This window comes from Gekko japonicus, unplaced genomic scaffold (assembly GCF_001447785.1).
Source record: "Gekko japonicus isolate JY-2015 unplaced genomic scaffold, Gekko_japonicus_V1.1 scaffold2545, whole genome shotgun sequence".
NCBI lineage: Eukaryota > Metazoa > Chordata > Lepidosauria > Squamata > Gekkonidae > Gekko > Gekko japonicus.
Genome location: NW_015163162.1, coordinates 225,509 through 246,221, shown reverse-complemented (window position 1 = coordinate 246,221; position 20,713 = coordinate 225,509). Strand labels below are relative to the sequence as shown.

The following is a 20,713-nucleotide window of genomic DNA, read 5'->3' as shown; positions in this document are numbered from 1 at the left end:
GTTTCTTCGGGAAGTGGAAGAGCAACTGGCCCATGTGACCAGAAGTAACCATAGACTCTTTCAGGCTGGATGCTAATAAGCCTTTGCCCCCTGCTGGCAAATAGGAGGTACTTCACAAGAACTGTGCTATATATTGGCTGTTATTTTCAAGGGACTTTGTTAACATTGGAGAAGCGACTAGCTTTTGATCACAGGGACTTCCAATATTAATGAGGAGAGTCTAATGAGTAGGTTTAAGTGGTGGGGCCTGTATGCAGACAACTAAGCGAAGCTGTAAGTGAAGGGTATGCCATGGACATATCCAAAATAAGTCTGATGGGCAAAAGGGCGGATAGACTCTCCACAAGTTAGCGATTCTCCTGGAATGCTCTTTATATAGTCAGATTTGATGGTTTGTTAACACAATTGATGAAGATGATTGAGCACTCTCAATGTTAAGAAAATCAATTTTTATATTGTTAAGCTAATACTTTTATGAGCAGTATATGACCTCCAACTTTTTAGTGGGTTTTCTCTCCTTTCTCCAATAGTTTGTAGATCCCCTCCCTAATTCGTTGTAGTTTTTAGAAAATGCAAATAAAAAAATCCCCTACGGGGGGGCCAAAAAAAATGTGTGAGCCCGAGACTAAAATACTGTGAGCTAGCTCACGCTAACTCAGCATGGAGGAAACACTGCATCCAGGTCAGGGGTATTGTGTTTTAGATAGGCAAGTAGATGCAGCAACAATGGATGGGGCAGAAGGCCTGGGTAGTCAGTGTTTAGTATTAGACAAAATGATTATGTCAGTCTACAATTTTAATAAATTGTAAAAGATATTGTCATTGTAAAGAGCTACGATTAGTCTTTTGGCGCCGTTTTCTCATTGATCCAGTCCAAGTATTTGGTCACTCTTGTATAAACACCAGGCTTCTTTGCCCGGCCACAGCCATCCCCCCAGCTGATAATGCCATAGAGGTAAGATATTCCGTCCTTTTCACAGGCCAGTGGACCTCCGGAATCTCCCTGCACCAAAGATAGAAAAATAAATCAGCCGAGTCGCACATTGGTTTCAGGACCATTTTCTGGAAGTATTCATCCTACTTTTAGTCATTGTTATCTCTTAGTTAATGAACAGTGTTACTTTCTACACACTCAGCAGTATGTGGTAGAGACACCCTTCTTTTATATGTGTGTCACCTTGAAGACCAACAAAGTTTTATTCCTGGTATAAGCTTTCGTGTGCACCTAGGCAGTCAATGGCAAAGTGCACATGAAAGCTCACACCAGGAATAAAACTTTGTTGGTCTTCAAGGTGCCCGACTGGACTCAAAGTTTGTTCTGCGGCTTCAGACCAACACGGCTGCCCACCTGGATCTATCTACTAAGAAACAAGGATGCCCAAGTTCCTTCTGTCCCTACATCAATAGTGCAGTCTTCATAGGATGATCAAAGTTATAGAGATTTATACATAAACTAGGGTTGCCAAATATCCTGCCCATTTAATCGAGACTTGCTCGATTAAAGTTGAAGCTTTTCATGACATGGAGGTAAATAACATCCCATTAAAACTCTATTAAAGGAGCAGGACATTTTTTCTCCAAGCAGCGGGCAACCGTAATAGATGCACATAACCCAATGGGTTTGCTAAGCCCGAAAAACCAACTGTTCAAATTCTCTTAAGATACTCTTCTTCTGGATGTCTTGTGAACCCAGACTTTGGCAGTGCATAGCATTCAGCCCACTGCTAGTGTTCAAAGCGGTGTGAATGATCCAAGGGCAAACTAGGCCCTTGTGAGCCCCTTTTCCCCGGGGCTCCTCCTCTCCAATCAGCTTTAAATTCTGCCCCTCAGCCCCTTTCACTGTCTATCTTCGCCAGCCAATCGAGTGAGTAGGTGGCAGCGTAGTAAGAAGTAGCCGTCAGCAATCAAGGCACACGTTACATTATGCAAAAACCTACAGAAAGTAATTTCCTCACAATATGGCACGAGAGCATTCCCAGTGCATAGATGTGATCAAGGAATGAGGCAGTATATCGCTGCAAGAAACGACTGCTCTGCATTTGATTTTTTTTTCCAAATGGAAAGTAGGGTTGGTTTTTACAACTTGGACTCATGCTTTGAAAATGCTGGTTTTTGACTTTCCTGCTAGTCTGCTGCTACATACAAGAAAGCTGTTACGAGCTCCCCAAACCAACAGGATCATTAAGTGGAGGCAGCATTTTCCCCTCAAACCACCCTCAAAGATGCTTGATGGTTCATAAATGGACTTTGCGTCAAGACCAAGCAAATTCATTAGTATAACCTTAACCAGAACCAGGATTTGATACAAGTTAAATGAAGTAGAAGAGGGTAAAATACACAGACTTAGTAGATTGCTGTTAACAGTTCTCAATTAATAGTAAAATATTTTACCATCACATTGCAGCTTCTTACAGACTTAATCATATGAATTAAGTAGAAATATAACATTACCTGGCAGGCATCTGATTTGCTATCGAGGTAACCAGCACAAAACATATTCTCACTTATTTCAGCTCCATTGCTCTGACTGAGGGCTGCTGGAAGCAGGGGGTGGGGCTTGTTGCATGTGCCCGCCCCCTGGGCTCTTTACTGCCGGAGCTCCGCTCCTGTGCGCTCCTGCAGGAAATGACCCCTGAGCATTTTCCCCTCAAACCACCCTCGAAGATGCTTGATGTTTCATAAATGGACTTTGCATCAAGACCAAGCAAATTCATTAGTATAACCTTAATCAGAACCAGGATTTGATACACGTTAAATGAAGTAGAAAAGGGTAAAATACATAGACTTAGTAGATTGCTGCTAACAGTTCTCAATTAATAGTAAAATATCTTACCATCACATTGCAGCTTCTTACAGACTTAATCTTATGAATTAAGTAGAAATATAACATTACCTGGCAGGCATCTGATTTGCTATCGAGGTAACCAGCACAAAACATATTCTCACTTATTTCAGCTCCATACACATCATAATGTTGACACTTGTAATCAGGGATGATAGGAATGGTTGCTTCTTGGAGTACTCTAGAATAGCTGGATGCATCTGGTGAAATGAATCACATAGAAAACACTTCATTCTAAAAGCATCTTGAAGAGTATGACCACTGTACTGTTGATAAGAAGTGGGGATTCAGCGTACAGAAATCCCATTGACTCAGTCAACATGCCTCAGAGTATTATCCCAATGCGATAATCATAGAATCATGCATTTGAAAGAGAACCACCAGGTCGTCATTTAATGTTCTATCCCAAAATGAGGATATCCCATCCTAAGGAATTCCCAATCTCCTTTTGAGAATATCTTCATAAAGGAAATATATGGTCTTTCTTAGCATGTCTTCCATTGTTAAAGTGCCCCAATTATTAGCAGTATAATGGAGGCCTAACAGGATGAAAAGATTTGCTAAGTTACTGGGAGTTAGCGCGAGAGTGTGTGCGGCCTCCCCCTGTGCTGACCCACTGTGTGCCATGGCAAGATCCAGAGGGCCGAGGCATGTTCTGGCCTTTGAAACCCCGGCCTGCCACACAACTGGTCAGCCGCACTGGGGTGGGGAGCCAGAGAGATCACGGCAGCAGAATCCCAGGCATGGCCATTGCCCACGAGGCGGTAGCCGCTCCCATGGCTGGGACTCAGGGCAGCCCCCTCCACCACTCCATACTCTGGGCAGCACTTAAGAGCCAAGTGCCAGAGAACACAACGTTTACTACACTTGCCTTTGTCTGTCCTGAAGCTGTTTGTCCCCCAGCTTCACTGGCGCCAAGTTCTTCGGAAGAGGGAGAAAAAGCTCGCTCTCTACTTTTGCCACAATATATATGGTTTTATAAACCTGTATCATGCCCCACTTTAGCCATATTTTCTCTGAACTGAACCTCCCCCAAAGTCTTTCCTCATAAAAGGTGCCCCATGCCATTAATCATTTGGTTGACCTTTCCTGCACCGTTTCCAGGTCTGTGGCATGATTTCAAAATGAGGTGGCCAGAACTGTACATAGTATTCTGAAATTAAGAACATTCTAAAAGCATCTTGAATTCTAAAAGCATCTTGAAGAGTGACCACTGTACTGTTGATAAGAAGTGGGGATTCAGATCAGTCCAGCAACCTGTTTCACACAGTGGCCAACCAGTCGCCCTGGAAGACAAACAAACAGGGCACAGGAGCCAAGGCCTCCCTGGATTTTCCTTCTGGCACGGACTATTCAGAGGTTTACTGCCTCTGCACGTGGAGGATCCCATTACTTATCCTCCATAAAGCTAATTTGCTCTAAAACCATGTATGCTCCTAAGCCATCACTGCGTTCCCTGGTAGCAAATTCCGCTATGTAATTACTCATCAAGTAAAGTATCTCCTTTTGTTTGTCCTGAATCTATTGCTCATCAACTTCATTGGATGTCCTCCAGGTCTAGTATCTGGGCAGAGGGAGAAGAAGTTCTCTCTGTCCGCTCTCTCTACCCCATGCAGAATTGTATAAACCTCCATCAATTCCCTCCTTAGTTGCTTCTCCTAAAATGAAAGTCCCCAGACTCCCCAGCCTTTCCTCACAGGAAAGGTGCGCCAGACTCTTAGTTCTCTTTGTCTGCCCTCCAAACGAATATAGAATAAATATTTTTCAGCACACAAAGGGCTAGTTTTGAAGGGGCTTCTATTTTTTTTGTTTCAAACATATGCTTATACTTTCCATAATAATAGTGTACTTTCCTCAAATAATTCTCCTTAATTTAGGAGTAACATGGAAGTTCCTGATTTTCATGGCTCTGTGGGCACCAGCCAAGGCAAAAAGATTTCGGGCTCTTGTTTATCTCCCACAAATCAAGTTTTGATTCAGAGAGCAGTCCAAACTGGTGAAGACAAGTTTTGATGGCAAAATCTTCTCAGCTGGGATTTTGCAATCCTTTTGGCAATCCAGTTTGGTGTGGTGGTTAAGTGTGCTGACTCTAATCTGGGAGAACCGGGTTTGATTCCCCACTCCTCCACTTGCACCTGCTGATGTGACCCTGGGTCAGTCACAAGCTCTGGCACAGCTGTCCTTGAAAAGGAGCCGTTTGTGTCAGAGCTCTCTCAGCCCCGCCCACCTCACAGGGTGTCTGTTGTGGGGAGGGGGAGGGAAAGGAGTTTGTAAGCCGCTCTGAGACTCCAAGTGAAGGGCGGGGTATAAATCCAATCTCTTATCTTCTTCCTCTTCTTCTTTAACGAACAGTGAAAAAAAATGCCAAGGGTTCTGTCCACAGTCTGCAAGCAAACTGTGATCCAAGCAGAGGAGTGGTCATATAATATGGGTATAGATTCAGGTGGGCAGCCATGTTGGTTCAGACAGAACAAAGTTTGAGTCCAGTGGCAGCTTTAAGACCAACAAAGTTTTATTAGAGGTATAAGCTTTTATTCCGGGGATACAGCATGCACTTGAAAATTTATACCCAGAATTAAATGTTGTTGATCTTAAAGGTGCCCCTGGACTCAAACTTTGTTCATCCAATATGGGCTCCAGCCAAAGTCTGCCTGGGCAACTGACAGCCAACAGCCCGGTGCAGGAGCTGCCTTTGACAAGAGAAAGAGGGCAGCTCCAGAAAACAAAGTCAAAGCAAGTGATCAAGGGAGTGGGAGCTGATTGCACACCTCTCCCCCCCCCCCAACAGAAACCCCACTGGAGAAGGGAGTGACCCTGCTGAGGAATCAACTGTGTGAAGATCACTTGTGATGCGCAGAGCTCAAAACATCACTTTCACTACCACACACAATGCCCGTTTGCCAAACTTACTTTCATGCAAGTGGCCCCATCCCGCAATTTGGCATTTACAGTTATCAGGAAAGGTCAGTCCATTTTCTGGCAAGCAGACTGGCTGCACAAATTGGGACTTTGCAGCACAGCGTCGGTTGACCTTCTTCAGCTTAACCAAAGCTGCCAAAGGAACACAAGCACGGAGAGGGGTGAGAGACGAAATGTTAATTATCCTCGATACTTTTCTTCATTGGGGTGCATCACCACATTGGGGATGTCAGGGCAACACTCTAGTATTTGGACAAAACCTCTATTGTAGAATTGGCTTTTACCATAGAGATTTTGCCCATATACCAGAGCGTCACCCCAGCATGATAGCATCACTTCCTGGTCACATGGGCAGTGACTTAGACACACAACTGCACATTGGCTGGATTGCCCTCTTTTGGGGGGTAAATTCCCCGCACCAGCCAGCTGATTGGTGGTGGGGCCTGGTAGTGAGGGGGACCCCTGCCTCCACTGGGGAGGGGTCTGGCAACTCTAATCCCTCTTTTCAGTCAAAGGGCACATTTGAATAGGGTTAGAAAAAACACTACTAGGAATGAGACCGTTCTGCTCTGAAATCTTTGGCAGACCGGGGAACGACCCTTTCCAGGCAGCCCAGACTCCATTCCGCACCTCACTCTGTACTCCGAGCCTTCCCGAGGCTATGCTGGCTTTTCCCTCCTCATCAGCTCCGAGGCCACCCATACGTCACGTGGCCCCTCCAGATGCCAGACGCTTTTGGCCAATGGAAGTGAGTGTGGCCCAGGCCGCACGGCACCTGCTTCTCGTGTGTTTTTAAATGGGATTGGATCCTGCTGGAAAGCAGAGCCCAGGGTTGGACTCCTCCCCAAAAACGCCCACCCCCAACCAGAAACACACAGGCTCTGCCACACGTTCCTGTCAGGGCTGTCTTCTGCCCCATCCCTCCTGACTTGGGTGACCTTCACCCCTCATGGTAGAGGTGGGGAGCCTCCTTTCACTGGGGTCCACCCCACGGGGCTGCTGCAGTCACCAGGCCCAGTCACACAGGTCTGTTCCAGGCAGCCAGCTATCTGGCCAGGATTGCCCTGAAGGGAGATGCTTTGGGGCAGCTGTTAGGAGTTGCTGCGAAATCACAGAGGAAGGCAAGAAAATCCAAAAAGGACGTGCAGCCACCGCTTGCCACAGGAGTAAGGAGAGCCATCCTCTGGCCACATAAACTCCGGCAAGAGCCACAAATGTGACGGCAGATGTCACTGTAAGCAAATAACTGCCATTAATGCTCCATCACAAATGTAGCAGAGGACGTGTTCTCGACAAATTTAGTAGTTCTCTCTGCAGAGTGGTGTATGTTTTATTTCTAATTGTACTGTAAAAGGATACAACATATTCTTGACTAAATGACTGACCGCTGCTTGCCTGAAATAAAGCCATAAAGAAGAAAAGGGCTCACCAATATCGTTTTCAGTTGGGTTGTAAACCGTGTAGTCAGGAAACATGATGTACTTCTCTACTTCAAATTCTTGCGTAATGTCTGTTGTTTTATTGAAAAAATGCTGCCCCAAAACAACCCGGATTGTTGACTTCGGTGGGCTGAAGAAAAGGCAAACAGGGTCCAATGTTGCAGTCACGGGATGTCTTCAAGCACAGCTCTCCTGGCCAAGCAACAGTCTGCTGGGACTAAACTAAGTGGCTCCACCTGGACATCGACTTCCTGAGTCTATCATCCACACGAGGGGAGTGCTATCAACAGCCCGACCCATTAAGACACTGTCTCCAACAACACCAACACTGAAAATTCCCCATTGTCTTAGTAAGGTGAGGAAACAAAGTTCCAGCACGGGATGACCACAAATCCCTGTTTGGTGGGATCTGATGGTGAAGGGAGCCATACGAAGCCCTGCCTCCGAATAGTTTAGAAAGAAGACAAAGCCTTGCACCGGAGTGATACTGCAGATATGCAGCCCTGGGGAAGTACAAGTCCAGCCCCACTACAGACATGGGGGCGGGGGGAACTGGGCTTGCTCAGTATCCTAAGATGCTCCGGCCTGTATCCCACGGCATCTCTAACTTGACACTGGTGATAACCCTGGCATAACTAGACACTCCCATGGAATTCATGAACAGCAAAAATACAACCATACCCGCCCCCCCAGCCTCCTGCCTGCCATGCCCCCAAGCCTCAACTTAAGATACCAACTAAGTGTGCAGCCAATCACAGGCCTCCTAAACGTTATATAAACTCCACCCAGGACACCCTTAGCTCAGATAAAAGAGCATGTGGAATGGAACTCTTATCACTTTGGCCACAGGCCAGGCACACTCAGAATACACACTTTGGAGATGGGAACTCTAAAGAAAGACACTTCACACAGCAAAGGAAACACTTTGCTCAGGTTGTCAAGTGCCTGAAGAAAACTGCCCTTTCCCTTTAAGAGATGCTTAATGGGATGTCTGCAGTAGCACACACACCCCTTGCCCTATTTGTCCACAGGGACCACGGGGCGTAAGTGTCATGAGTGCAAATTTCCTCACTCCTCCGGGAATCTTGGAAGAAGCATGCCCGGGCCCTCTGAGGGTTCCCGTGTGTCAGCCAAGCAAGGGTGTATGTGGAGGTCCATTGGTGTGCATTTCCACAGGGCACAGAACATCAGAAAAGTGAACCAGGTGTTCAGTAAGGTTATCTGAAATGATATATTTTCAATAGAGAATTAACCTAGCTTGACTCTCTAATGTGATATTAAAATGTATCACATTAGAAAGTCTGCATAGGTCAGCTCTCAAATGTGATATTTCAAGTATTAACATTATCAATGTTAATATATCATATTATATTAAATATGTATCCTATTGGGATCTTGGCCCTTATCAATATGGTTCCAAACAGCTCAAAGCATATTTTTATCTGGCACTGTTTACAAATTTCAGGCTGAAAACTGTCTCTTAAATATTACAGTACATGTTCACAAGGATTAGTAACTAGCGGGACCCTTCTGATTGTTAAATAACCCCATTCAGCATTTACAGTGATGCTAACACTACTTCCGAAGCAGGAAGCATCATGCGCAGTCTGCACGTAATGGGGGGACGGGTGATGTGGCTATAGGAGAGGGCGTTCAAGCTGACCACTTTTTTTAAAAAAGGGTGTTTCTGGAGAAGGGTCATGAACATTATAGGGAGAAGGCCCAGTTCCCGAACACAAAGCCAGTCCTTCCCAAAAGGCACCAGGACTGGGGCACCATTCAAAGGCAACAAATGCCTTGTCATCAAGGTGGGGCAACATTTGGAGTTCTAAGCAGGCAGCGTGTGGCCCTGAGGGTCTGCAGTCCTGCAAGGCAAGTTAGGAGGAAGGAGGAAGATCGGGATGGGAGGCTGAAGAGATGGGCTGTCGTCTCGGACAAGCGGGATGTAAGAAACAGGCCCGTCTCGTCCCAGAAAATTCAGTGGCAGCTCTTTGGGCGGAGTAGCAGCACGGAGCCTTGTGAACAAAAGTGCTCAGGAACTCCTTTGGGTCCACCTGTCCATTACAAAGACCGCGTGTGTGTTGGACTTTGCACGGCACGTGCAGGTGGGTGAGGGCTGTGCCTCCCAGACAAACACCAGCCCTTCCCTGCTTGCAGCCACAGCACATGCAGGAGGAAGCGGCTCTGCCCTCCCCCCATGCCCCTCTCACTCTCATGCCCTCAAAACCCCGCCTGGAGCCACATTGGGTTCTCTTGCAAAAACTCACGCCAATTCCGGCTTACAAACTCCTTTCCCTTCCCCTCCCCACAACAGACACCCTGTGAGGTGGGTGGGGCTGAGAGAACTCTGACACAAACTGCTCTTTTTCAAGGACAGCTGTGCTAGAGCTTGTGACTGACCCAAGGTCACATCAGCAGGTGCAAGTGGAGGAGTGGGGAATCAAACCCGGTTCTCCCAGATTAGAGTCCGCACACTTAACCACTACACCAAACTGGCTCTGCATGGAGTGGAGGGGGGAGGCTAAAGCCATGCTGCGGTTGCAAACAGAAAAGAGCCTGTGGGTACTTCTAAGAGGCATAAAATTCCCATTGTATGTGCAATACCAAGTTGTCATGTGTTCCACAACAAACCTGCCTTTACTGCACTCAATAAACTTTACTCTTCTGAATGAAAATTGTTGGGAACTGATTGCTGTGGGGATTTGACAAGTAGTCATCTTCAAGTTCCGTGCACCTTGGTGTTTAGTCATGCCGGCCACATGACCACGGAAACGTCTTCAGACAGCGCTGGCTCTTCGGCTTTGAAACGGAGATGAGCACCGCAACCCTAGAGTCGGATTCGACTGGCTTTCGAGCAAGGGAACCTTTACCTTTACCTTTTACATCTTCAAGTTAAACAAAAGAACTTGGCCATGACAGGATTAATTGGGCTGGCTAACACACCCATCGCCCATCAAGATAATGCAGCTGCAGACCATCAGATTGTTGATGCTAACAACTGGCCAAGCACCTTGAATGACTGCCTGTTCTTCTCCTTTGTCTTAAACCCAAACTCTGAAAGGTGTCACTTAAAGAAAACATCGTCAATTGCCCAACCTCTTATTCTTTTAGCCCATTAAGACGCTAGCAGCGTCTAGCATGTTCCTGGGGTCTATGTGCTTGGTGGCTCATCCCCCAAGACCCTCTAAGGGTATAAAAGAGAGCATCTGCCCATGCTCTCTCTCTCTCTTCTCCTACCTAACCCTGCCCTACCTAATTGACTTCAATCTTAGCGCTACCTGAAGCCTCCCTCATGTGTGCTGCTGGCCATCACACAGTTCCCTTTCCCTAGTATTTTCCCCTATGTTTCGCTGAAGGATCGCCTCATCGCGTCGGATGTTAAAGTATCACCCAACCAACGATCCATCCTTCTCATGCAACTATTTACTCTGTCTAAATTTCTATAGCACTGTATTGATTGAATGAGTGATTGATTAATTGTATGTGTGTGCAAATTCACAATATTTCTGGAAATCTGGTCTAAGTGGGACTCCTGTATACATAGGTTATTGCTCCCTTATAGGCCTATTGCCATTTAATAACTATAATTTCCCAAGCTATAATTAAGAAATAAGGCAACTTGGCTAACAATCCACGACATACGATGACATAGCAAACACCTTTAGACTGGCTGGTTTGGCAAGTAAACTTGAGGCTGGCTTGCAAGGACTAGAGACATATCACCAAGATTAGTATTTATTTATTTATTTTATTTATTTATGCCCTGCCCTATCCCACAAGTGGGCTCGTGGTTCCTGTGATGACGCTGTGAAGCAACCCCATCCGTTCCAGTGGCCCAGCTGCAGCACAGAGCGGCAGCTCAGGACACGGCGGTGACTAAGCTCTTGCTGTGAAACCAAGACTACAGGTGGGGAGCTGGGGGTTCCAGGCATGACTTAGCCTGGTGACCTTTCAACCACCAGACAGCCTGCTGTGGCAGTGCGGCTACGAACACACATGGCATGGTGGCAGCTGGTCATTCCAAAAGGGTAGCTGACAGGCATCAAAGCAGGGCAGAGGCACCCCAGATACCACTGTAGATACCCAGGACAGGCTGAGTGGGCTTGGATCAGGGAGACCTGGCTTCCAGACCACCCTTTGCTATGAAGCCTACTGGGTGAGTTTGGGCCAGCTGCACTCTCTCAGCTTTCTCCATCTCACAAGGTTGTTTGGAAAATAAAGTGGGGAGAATCTGGTTTGCATTGCCTGAGAGAAACGGCAGAATACAAATGCAGCCGAGCAGTGGGTGCAGCTCACACAGCACAGAGCGACGTAGGGACCGGCCATCGCTCAACATTTGGCCCATAATTGTTTTGCACAACCTTCGCTTCTATCCTGCAGACACTGATGTACCAGCAAGACCAGCAAGAGTGCAGCATAGACTGTACCAGACCATCAGGCACTGACGCTGTCAACGATAGCCAGTCTCATCCCTCCTCCACCACCATGTCCCCGCCCCTACCCTCTCAGGTCTGCCACAGATGCACAAATTACATTACTCTTTCAGTGCTGGTTGATCTAAACTTAGGAAAAGAACAAAGTTTGAGTCCAGCAGCACCTTTAAGACCAACAAAGTTTAATTCTTGGTATGAGCTCTGCAGGCACACGGAAGCTTATACCCAGAATTAAACTTCATTGGTCTTAAAGGTGCCATCAGACTCAAACTTTGTTCTGTTGCTTCAGACCAACACGGCAATTCCACCTGGATCTAAACTTAGGAATGTCCCAAGAAGCCCATTTTAATGCCATGCAATTTCTATCCTAATATTTATTTGTACAATGAAATGTGTGGGATGGAGCCCCCCCCCATGGCCGTGTTCAAGGCTGGTGACGGCCCCAGCAGAGCCTTCTGTACATGCTCATCTCCATTAATCCTTGACACACACACACACACACACACTGCGACCTGAGCCAAGGCTCTCAGAACACTGGGGAACCCCCTCCCCCATTCAAATGAAGCTCAACCTCCTCTCCCAGGGCGCGGGGAACAATTGCTTGGTCCAAAGGCACACGCAGTGGGTTTTGCACAAGGCTTACATGCTGGCTTTACCTGTTAGCGAAGCAGTGTGCGGACGTCACGACCCAACAAGCACGGATGAGGCTGCCAGCGCAGAAATTGTTTTCCATGTAGATGGCAGCCAGCCAAGGGTGTGATCCGGGCAATGCAACAGACCCTCCAAGAATCCTTGGCCAAACAAAACTCCGCTTCTTATGTCTTCTCCCACACGATCTTCTGACGACAGCAAACTCTTCGGAGATTTCTGGGTTGGGAATTACTCTTCTCCTGCTCGCTAAGTGAAGAACAGATCTATTGCATCTTCTGAACCTGGGTCTCCCCCCCCCCCGGACCTCTCCTTTAGTAAGTAACAAATTTAATTGCAGGACCAAAATCTCCATTCTGAATGTGGCATCTTTAATTTGGCACAGGATACACCAGGCGGAAATAACACTGCCCAGATTTTGCATGATGGGAATGGCCTGGCGGCTGCTCCATCACAACACATGCTGCTCAAGTCAGATGGCAAAAGCCACAAACCATCTGGGAGGGCTGGAATTTCATTCAGGTGGGGAGAACCAGAGTGGCTCAAGTGCCCGACTAGGATCTGGGAGATCCAGGCCTGAATCCCCATTCCTGCCACGGGAACCTGCTGGGTGACCTTGGGCCAGTCACGCACTCTCTCAGCCTAACCTACCTCACAAGGTGGCAGTTGTGAGCATGAAAAGGAGGCGAGGAGAATGACGTAAGCGGTTCGGTTCATCAGTGGGAAGGAAGGAAGAGCAGGGCTACAAAGGACGTCAGTGGACCGACAAACTGTGTCACGGCCTCTGATGCGCACATTGTCCCTTCCACAGGTCCCTTCCCACCCCCCCACTCCCGCAGTCTCAACATTCTTGCATTACTGGCGCTGTCATTTTAATGCCATGCAATTTCTATCCTACTATTTATTTGTACAATGAAAGGTGTGGGATGGAGCCCTCCCCCCTCCATCATGGCCATGTTCAAGGCTGGTGATGGCCCCAGCAGAGCCTTCTGTGCATGCTCATCTCCATTAATCCTTGACACACACACACACACACACACTGCGACCTGAGCCAAGGCTCTCAGAACACTGGGGAACCCCCTCCCCCATTCAAATGAAGCTCAACCTCCTCTCCCAGGGCGCGGGGAACAATTGCTTGGTCCAAAGGCACACGCAGCTTACATGCTGGCTTTACCTGTTAGCGAAGCAGTGTGCGGACGTCACGACCCAACAAGCACGGATGAGGCTGCCAGCGCAGAAACCCCGCCCCCCCCGGACCTCTCCTTTAGTAAATAACAAATTTAATTGCAGGACCAAAATCTCCATTCTGAATGTGGCATCTTTAATTTGGCACAGGATACACCAGGCGGAAATAACACTGCCCAGATTTTGCATGATGGGAATGGCCTGGCGGCTGCTCCATCACAACACATGCTGCTCAAGTCAGATGGCAAAAGCCACAAACCATCTGGGAGGGCTGGAATTTCATTCAGGTGGGGAGAACCAGAGTGGCTCAAGTGCCCGACTAGGATTTGGGAGATCCAGGCCTGAATCCCCATTCCTGCCACGGGAACCTGCTGGGTGACCTTGGGCCAGTCACGCACTCTCTCAGCCTAACCTACCTCACAAGGTGGCAGTTGTGAGCATGAAAAGGAGGCGAGGAGAATGACGTAAGCGGTTCGGTTCATCAGTGGGAAGGAAGGAAGAGCAGGGCTACAAAGGAAGTCAGTGGACCGACAAACTGTGCCACGGCCTCTGATGCACACACTGTCCCTCCCACAGGTCCCTTCCCCCCACTCCCGCGGTCTCAACATTCTTGCATTACTGGCGCTGTGCAGGATTGCATCCCATTGTCCGTGCATATTGACCACACCTCAGATTCAAGCAGCGCAAAGAGTTTGTCCAGATCCAAAGGAGCTGTGAAGCCAGCCCCAGAGAACGCCCCCCCAGCCTCTCAGCTGCCTCCTCTTCTTTCCCAAACACCTTCTCCCCCCCCACCCCGGTCTCCTGCCACTTGGAGAGGCTGATCAAATGATCATGAGACAATCCTGCCTGAGCAGCTGAGCAGCTGATATATCGTTAAGAGCTCATCTTTAGAGAAGTCATTCACAGCAGGAGAGGTGAGTCTAGAACAGGGGTGTCGAACTCATTTGTTATGAGGGCCGGATCTGACACAAATGAGACCTTGTCGGGCCGGGCCATGCGTGTCATAAAATGTAATGCCAGGTAGCGGAGAGATAAACTTTATAAAGGACACAAACACAAACACAAAGGTGGTGTGTTTTTTTAACTTAAAATAAAAACATGCTTAAAACATTAGCACTCTTGCAATGTTTTGTTTATTTAACAGTGTCTGATAACTGAATTGCTCTGAATTATTGCATCAAAATGTCTGTGCTGTTGCAATCTTGAGTATGCTGTTCAGGTGTGTACCTGTAAGATGCAAACCTACGATGACGCAGCAGCAGCAGAACTGAAAGAAGAAGCAGAAGACAGCCAGTTCCACTGCGGGCCTGATGGAAGCCCTCCAGGGGCCTGATCTGGCCCCCGGGCTGCATGTTTGAAACCCCTGGTCTAGAGAGAAGAGCAGGAAACTCCTGGTTGGATCCATCAAGCCATTGTGCCAGCAGAACTCTCTCCAGGTGGTACAAAAAGCCAGATTAGGAGAAGGGGCTGCTAGTCCCAGGCATTTGCTGAGTCCATTTCCTCTCTAAGGGCCAAAATTGGCATTACAGCTTCCCTGGGTCCAAGCCATGGATACTGGTGCCATTTATGAGAAGAATCTGGACATTTAAAAAGTCTTCTGAGGGCCTGATCCTGACTGAATCTCCAGCACCGTGGAACCAGGCAACCACCCCATGTGTGCCTTTCCAAACCCTGAAGAGAAGGGGGGACAAGATCGCCTGGCCTCGCTGCACCACAGGCCCAATCAGGATCGAGCCCCTGCGGAATTTTAAAATCTCTAAAAGGGCATCAGCATCCGCGGGTTGGACCTGCGGGTGCCGTAGTGCCTGGCCTGGCCCCGGTCATTCCAGCAAGAGACACTTAATCCACTCGGCCTTTGCTCCTTAAGTGGACCTTTACTCTGTTTACGTGAAAATGTACTCAGACTGCCACGAGACTGTAGCATCCACAGTTCAAGCGGAACCCCCTGAGTGAAAAGTTACCTACCACAAAACGTGACGTTGCAGTAACCCCAAGACATGGTGTCACCCTGTATGACGTAGCACCAAGGCTTCACATCCTCATCCGGATTCCTAAGGCATTTGAAAGAGGGGAGAATCATGGCCTCGCAATGTCTGAATTTTGTTTCTTCTCCTCCACCCCTTTTTTGCTTGTCACAAGTCAAAATCCCAAGTGCTTTCCAAGCTGCTACTGAAACCAGCCAAATGTCTGCCTAGAAAGTGCTCTTGTATAAACACAGACTATTTACTGAGATCACTAATCGCAGACAAATAATACCCAAAATTACTGAAGTGGATTTCTCATGGCTACTCCTGTGCCAAAGCTGAGACAGAGAGGTCTGTGGCAGAGAGACAGATGCCTGGCTACGGAGGGAAGCAGGAACCATTTGATCAGCAGAGTTTGTCAGGTGGGACATGGGGAGGGGGGGTTGGGAGGCAAGCAAACATTGTGAGACAATAGAACAAAGTCTGAGTCCAGACTGGGCACCTTTAAGACCAACAAAGTTTACTTCTGGGTATAAGACCCTGATGCTGGGAAAGACTGAAGGGAACAGAAGAAGGGGACAGCAAAGGATGAGACGGTTAGACAGCATTACTGATGCAATGAACATGAAATTCAGCAAACTCCAGAGGATGGTGGAAGACAGGAGGGCCTGGCGTGATGTGGTCCATGGGGTCACGAAGAGTCAGACTCAGCTGTGCAACTGAACAACAACAACAACAACAAGCTTTCATGTGCATGCTGTATACCCAGAATAAAAGCTGATACCCAGAATTACACTTTGTTGGTCTTCAAGGTGCCCAGTCTGGACTCAAACTTTGTCCTACTGCTTCAGACCAACACGGCTACCCACCTGGATCTATTTGCAAAAGGGGTTAGTCTAAAAATTGCAAGTGGGCTTTTCTTAATATTATTTTCTATAAAGATGCACATGGCCACACTTGAATAACAGTAATTTTTATTGTATTCAATTGATTTGTTTATAGCTTTTTGCCAGCTGGCCCGAAAGACTACGTGGCTAAGGAGCACGGTGGAAACAGATGAACACACAATCAACCTGAAGGAGTGAGCAGTGACTCACGAAAGTGCATACACCCTACCACAATTTTTGCTAATCTTTAAGGTGCTCCTGGATTCTTTCTCTTTTCTACAACCAACCTGTCCTGACTTCTGGCTCGCATACATCCCAACCACAATTACCAGTCTACTACCCCTTACAGGGACACAGGATCGGTCCCCATGTGACAGATGTGAGTTGCTGCTGCTCCTTAGTTCCCGATTGCAGCTGTGGTACCCATGGAGAAGGGGCTTCAGTGTCCCCAACACACCTTTTCCAGACCTGGGATGCCTCTGGAGTGGGGGGGCGCTGTTTGGCCCTCTGGGGAGACCCACATGTGTGCACTTGGGTAGGGCTGGGGGCCCCAGAGGGGATCTTTGCCTGGGAGAGGCTGCAGAGGCTCTTGGAGAGCCAGGCCCTTACCTGCAGTACGAGTGTGGCCCCAATCCCAGTTGCACGTGGTTTTCAACAGTGTCTGAGTGAAGCTCTTCATAAAGCAAGTCTGAATTCCATGGCAGACAATGGTGTCCAGAAGTGGTCTTCTTCATCACACCCTTGTAGTTAGTTGCATTCCCACGATAGCACCGTTGGTTAGGATCTGGATCAAAGGCAGATAAAAGAGAACTCAGAGAAGCTGGCTGCTAATCTCATGACTGAGGCACTGCTGGGTTGAGGGGCGAGCCCCAGCCCCCTGCATGCCTCCTTCAGAGACTCCTCTGGAGAACTCAGAGGCAGGGGGGGCGCTGCTGTCATGCTATGCAGACTTAGCAAATCCCAAGAATATCACAGGTTTACTTCTCTGTCCTGCTCTCAAGACCTCTCTTTTCTCTTGCGGAGATTCTTGACTCCATTCACTGTTTCCTCCTTCAGAGACTCCTCTGGAGAACTCAGAGTGTGTGTGTGGGGGGGGGGCACTGCTCTCATGCTATATGCACACTTAGCAAATCCCGAGAATATCACAGGTTTATTTCTCTGTCCTGCTCTCAAAACCTCTCTTTTCTCTTGCAGAGATTCTTGACTCCATTCACTGTTTCCGCCCACTTTTTAACAACGTACATATCCCATTTTTTTTAAATGTAGCTCTGTTGCCCTTCTGCTGTTTTAATGTAGCTCTGTTTCCAACTGCATAATCTTTCTTTCAAACACAATAATGATTTCAGGAGAATGACATCCTAGCAAACACAGGAAAACGTTTGCAGTAACAAGTAACGCTTGCTGCTGGGTTGCCTTCTCTGGGTGGGACCCCTCTGCCCACCTGGATTGTTGGCTGTTCATCTCGAAGCGGATCCCAGCCTCGTTTGTGAATGGCTCCAGGGACTGGCTCCGGTTATCCAGGCAGGGCTCAGCTAGTTCACTGTGCAGTATAGTTGTGATGATGATGACCCCGTTGTTAATATGATGCGGATTTATGGGTAACCGGAGCCAGTCCCTGGAGCCATTCACAAACGAGGCTGGGATCCGCTTCGAGACGAACAGCTAATAACCCAGGTGAGTTGCCGTGTTGGTCTGAAGTTTGAGTCCAGTGGCACCTTTAAGACCAGCAAAGTTTAATTCAGAGTATAAGCTGGGTATACAGCATGCACAGAAAAAATTACAATCAGAATTAAACTCTGTTGGTCTTAAAGTTGCCCTAGAGCTAATAATCCACGAGTGGATAAAGAGACCCAAACGTTTGGCTTTTTCAGGCTGAGTGGGAAATGTGCTGCGGTTACAGGGTCAGACCAGAACCGGGGAGACCCAGCCTGGAATCACCACCACCACCGCCCCTGCCGCCACCATGGAAGCCGGCTGGGTGACCCCCTGGGCCGGGCCCACACTTTCAGCCCAGCCTACCTCACAGGGTGGTGGTTCTGAGAATGGAATGGGAGGAGGACATTGTAATGTGCTTTGGGTCCCTACTGGGGATTAAAAGGAGGAGTAAATATCAAGCCGTTGAGAGAGGCAGCAGTCGGCTGTAATGGCTTCAGCAGAGGCCACTCATTGCCCCGGACAGCTGGACAGGCTGGGCTGCCTGCCTCCGTCCCCCGGAGAGACAGAGGAAAGGGGGTGTGTGTGCAGAGAGAAGCCAAGCAATATATTCCCCCCCCCGCCGGCGGCCAGGGAAATAGGGGTGATCTTGGACCCCAACTGTTTAAACTGGCCTCCATCCCTTACACAACCAGGAACTGTTCCTCAGGTTCCGAAACAAAGTTGTTTTATCTTTTCATGAAAGAGCAGAGAGGCAGTCTCAACTACAAGAAGAATGGAGATCCAGTTCAGGCTTAACCTGACTTTCGGTGTGTGGAATGAAATCGCATCTACTCACCAATGTTGCAGTCTCTTCCCACAAAGGGTTTCTGACACTCGCAGACTGTCTCGCCCGTGGAGGTGATCTTCCTGCAGAGACGGCTGTGGAGGCAAGGGTTGGTGGTGCAGCCTGCACGGACAAATGCAAAAGCCACAAGCGCTTTCGTGAGCAACGTTCTGCACGGCGCTGGAGCCCACGTGCGCTGGACCTGCTTCCAGCCCTACAGAACCCGCTGACTTGGTCTCGCTGCCCATTGGGAAGCCTCCGCCCACGCCCTCTTCCTCCTGCTGAGGCCCACTCCCCAGGATCAGCACCCTGAATGAAGTATGGGGAACCCGGACTGGAAACAAGGCCGTGTTTTTGCAGCAGACAAGACGGTCTCCCTTGAAGCCAAGCTGCACCAGGGGACACCCCCACCTCCTTTCTTCCAAAGGTCACCACTCCAGAACAAAATTCTGACCCTAACCCTCACCCCCAGAGGCAGAAGCAGGCAGCGGGCTCAGTTTCTCACCCTGGTCAACCAGCCAGAATTGCACACAGAGACCCTGACTGCTTCCACACAGCTGTTTTTCTCTGCCTCAGTCAGCTCCCAAACTCGAGCAGTCTTCTGGGGGTCAGCCACATGATGTCGTTGCTCTCCCTGCATTTTCGACCTTTTAAACTTCTCAACAGAACACACGAAACTGCCTCACCGTGAAGCAGACCTAGAGGTCCATCAGAGGCAGCACTGTCAGGGTCTAAGGCAGAAATCTTTCACATCTCCTATTGCCTGCTCCTTATATAACTAAAAATTATTGTATTGTGTGTACAATATCCAGGAGATCCTAAGATTGTCTGACAGTCAGAAGTTCTAGCTCTTTTTTTAGAGTTATGCACCACTAGGTGGTGAGGTAGACATAGTTTTTTAAAGCAAGTTACATTTCAGAGAGGTGGTTTGCCACTGCCTGCCTCTGGGTCACAGCACTGGCATTCCCTGGAGGTCGCCCTTCCAAACACCAGCCAAAGCTGACCCTGCTTAGCTTCCAAGATCTGATGGGATTGGGCTAGCCTGGGCGGTCCAGGTCCTTTTTAACCGGAGATGCTGCCAGGGTTTGAACCTGAGGCCTTCTGCATGCCAAGCAGGGGCTCTTCCACTGAGCCACAGCCCCTCTCCTTTGCTGCAGTCTTTCCCCAAACCTGCTTTACTACAATTTTTGCAAAAAAACAAAACAAAACCCAAAACCCTGCAGTCAAAGAAGGCCTTGCACTCAGCGCAGATGGAAAGATGCAGATTTTCCGAGCCTCCCACCCACACTGGAACCATTTTACAGCCCCCAGTCTCTTGCCATTCCCATGCCTGGTGCCACTGGAGGATTTTTTTGTCAGCATAATAAAAGTTAGTTGCTATAGCGCCTTAGCCTTATAACCCTATAGCAGTGTTGCAACTATCCATTTTTAAAAGCCAGCAAAAAGCTTTCCAGGGATTTGGGGTGGGGAGACCACAAGGGGACAAATGAGGAAAGTGAGGCAGAAAGTCTTCTCTGGAGGCATTTTAAGAAGAGCTCTGTAAACTCTTGGAGGATTGGCTACATTAGGGGTGTGTCACCTAATATGCAAATGAGTTCCTGCTACAAAAAGAGCCCTAGAGACACGTCTCCATGTGGGAAGCCGCCCCTCTTCCAAAGAGGGCCATCACGGCCTTCCAGGCGGCGGAAGGGCTGAGTCCTCCCTTGCCTTCAGAAGAGCAGCCGTGGCCGCTTTCTCCAGAAGCCGCGTCCTGCCTTTGGGCCTGGCTGCTGTCCTGCACACACTGGGGGCTGGATTTGGTAGTCTCCCTTCTGTGAGCATCCACCAGAGAACAATTTTCACTGCAGGAACGGGATGGGGGGGAGGGAATATGAAACAAAACCGTACTAAGAACAGGGAGTCGCCATCTTTGGAGGG

The 20,713-nt window shown here is 48.4% G+C and overlaps 1 protein-coding gene across 1 annotated transcript in view; it reads right to left on the bottom strand.

Annotated features, from left to right (window-relative positions):
* Window positions 1–838: 838 nt before the first annotated feature.
* Window positions 839–20,713, bottom strand: part of HGFAC (HGF activator) — a 23,620-nt gene continuing 3,745 nt past the window's right edge. The window contains exons 4-11 of the mRNA XM_015407087.1: window positions 18,809–18,919; window positions 16,927–17,101; window positions 15,432–15,517; window positions 12,290–12,530; window positions 7,191–7,330; window positions 5,753–5,893; window positions 2,894–3,042; window positions 839–1,003 (exon numbers count right to left, since the gene is read on the bottom strand). Coding sequence (XP_015262573.1) covers window positions 839–1,003; window positions 2,894–3,042; window positions 5,753–5,893; window positions 7,191–7,330; window positions 12,290–12,530; window positions 15,432–15,517; window positions 16,927–17,101; window positions 18,809–18,919 — 1,208 coding nt within the window. The remainder of the gene's footprint in view (window positions 1,004–2,893; window positions 3,043–5,752; window positions 5,894–7,190; window positions 7,331–12,289; window positions 12,531–15,431; window positions 15,518–16,926; window positions 17,102–18,808; window positions 18,920–20,713) is intronic.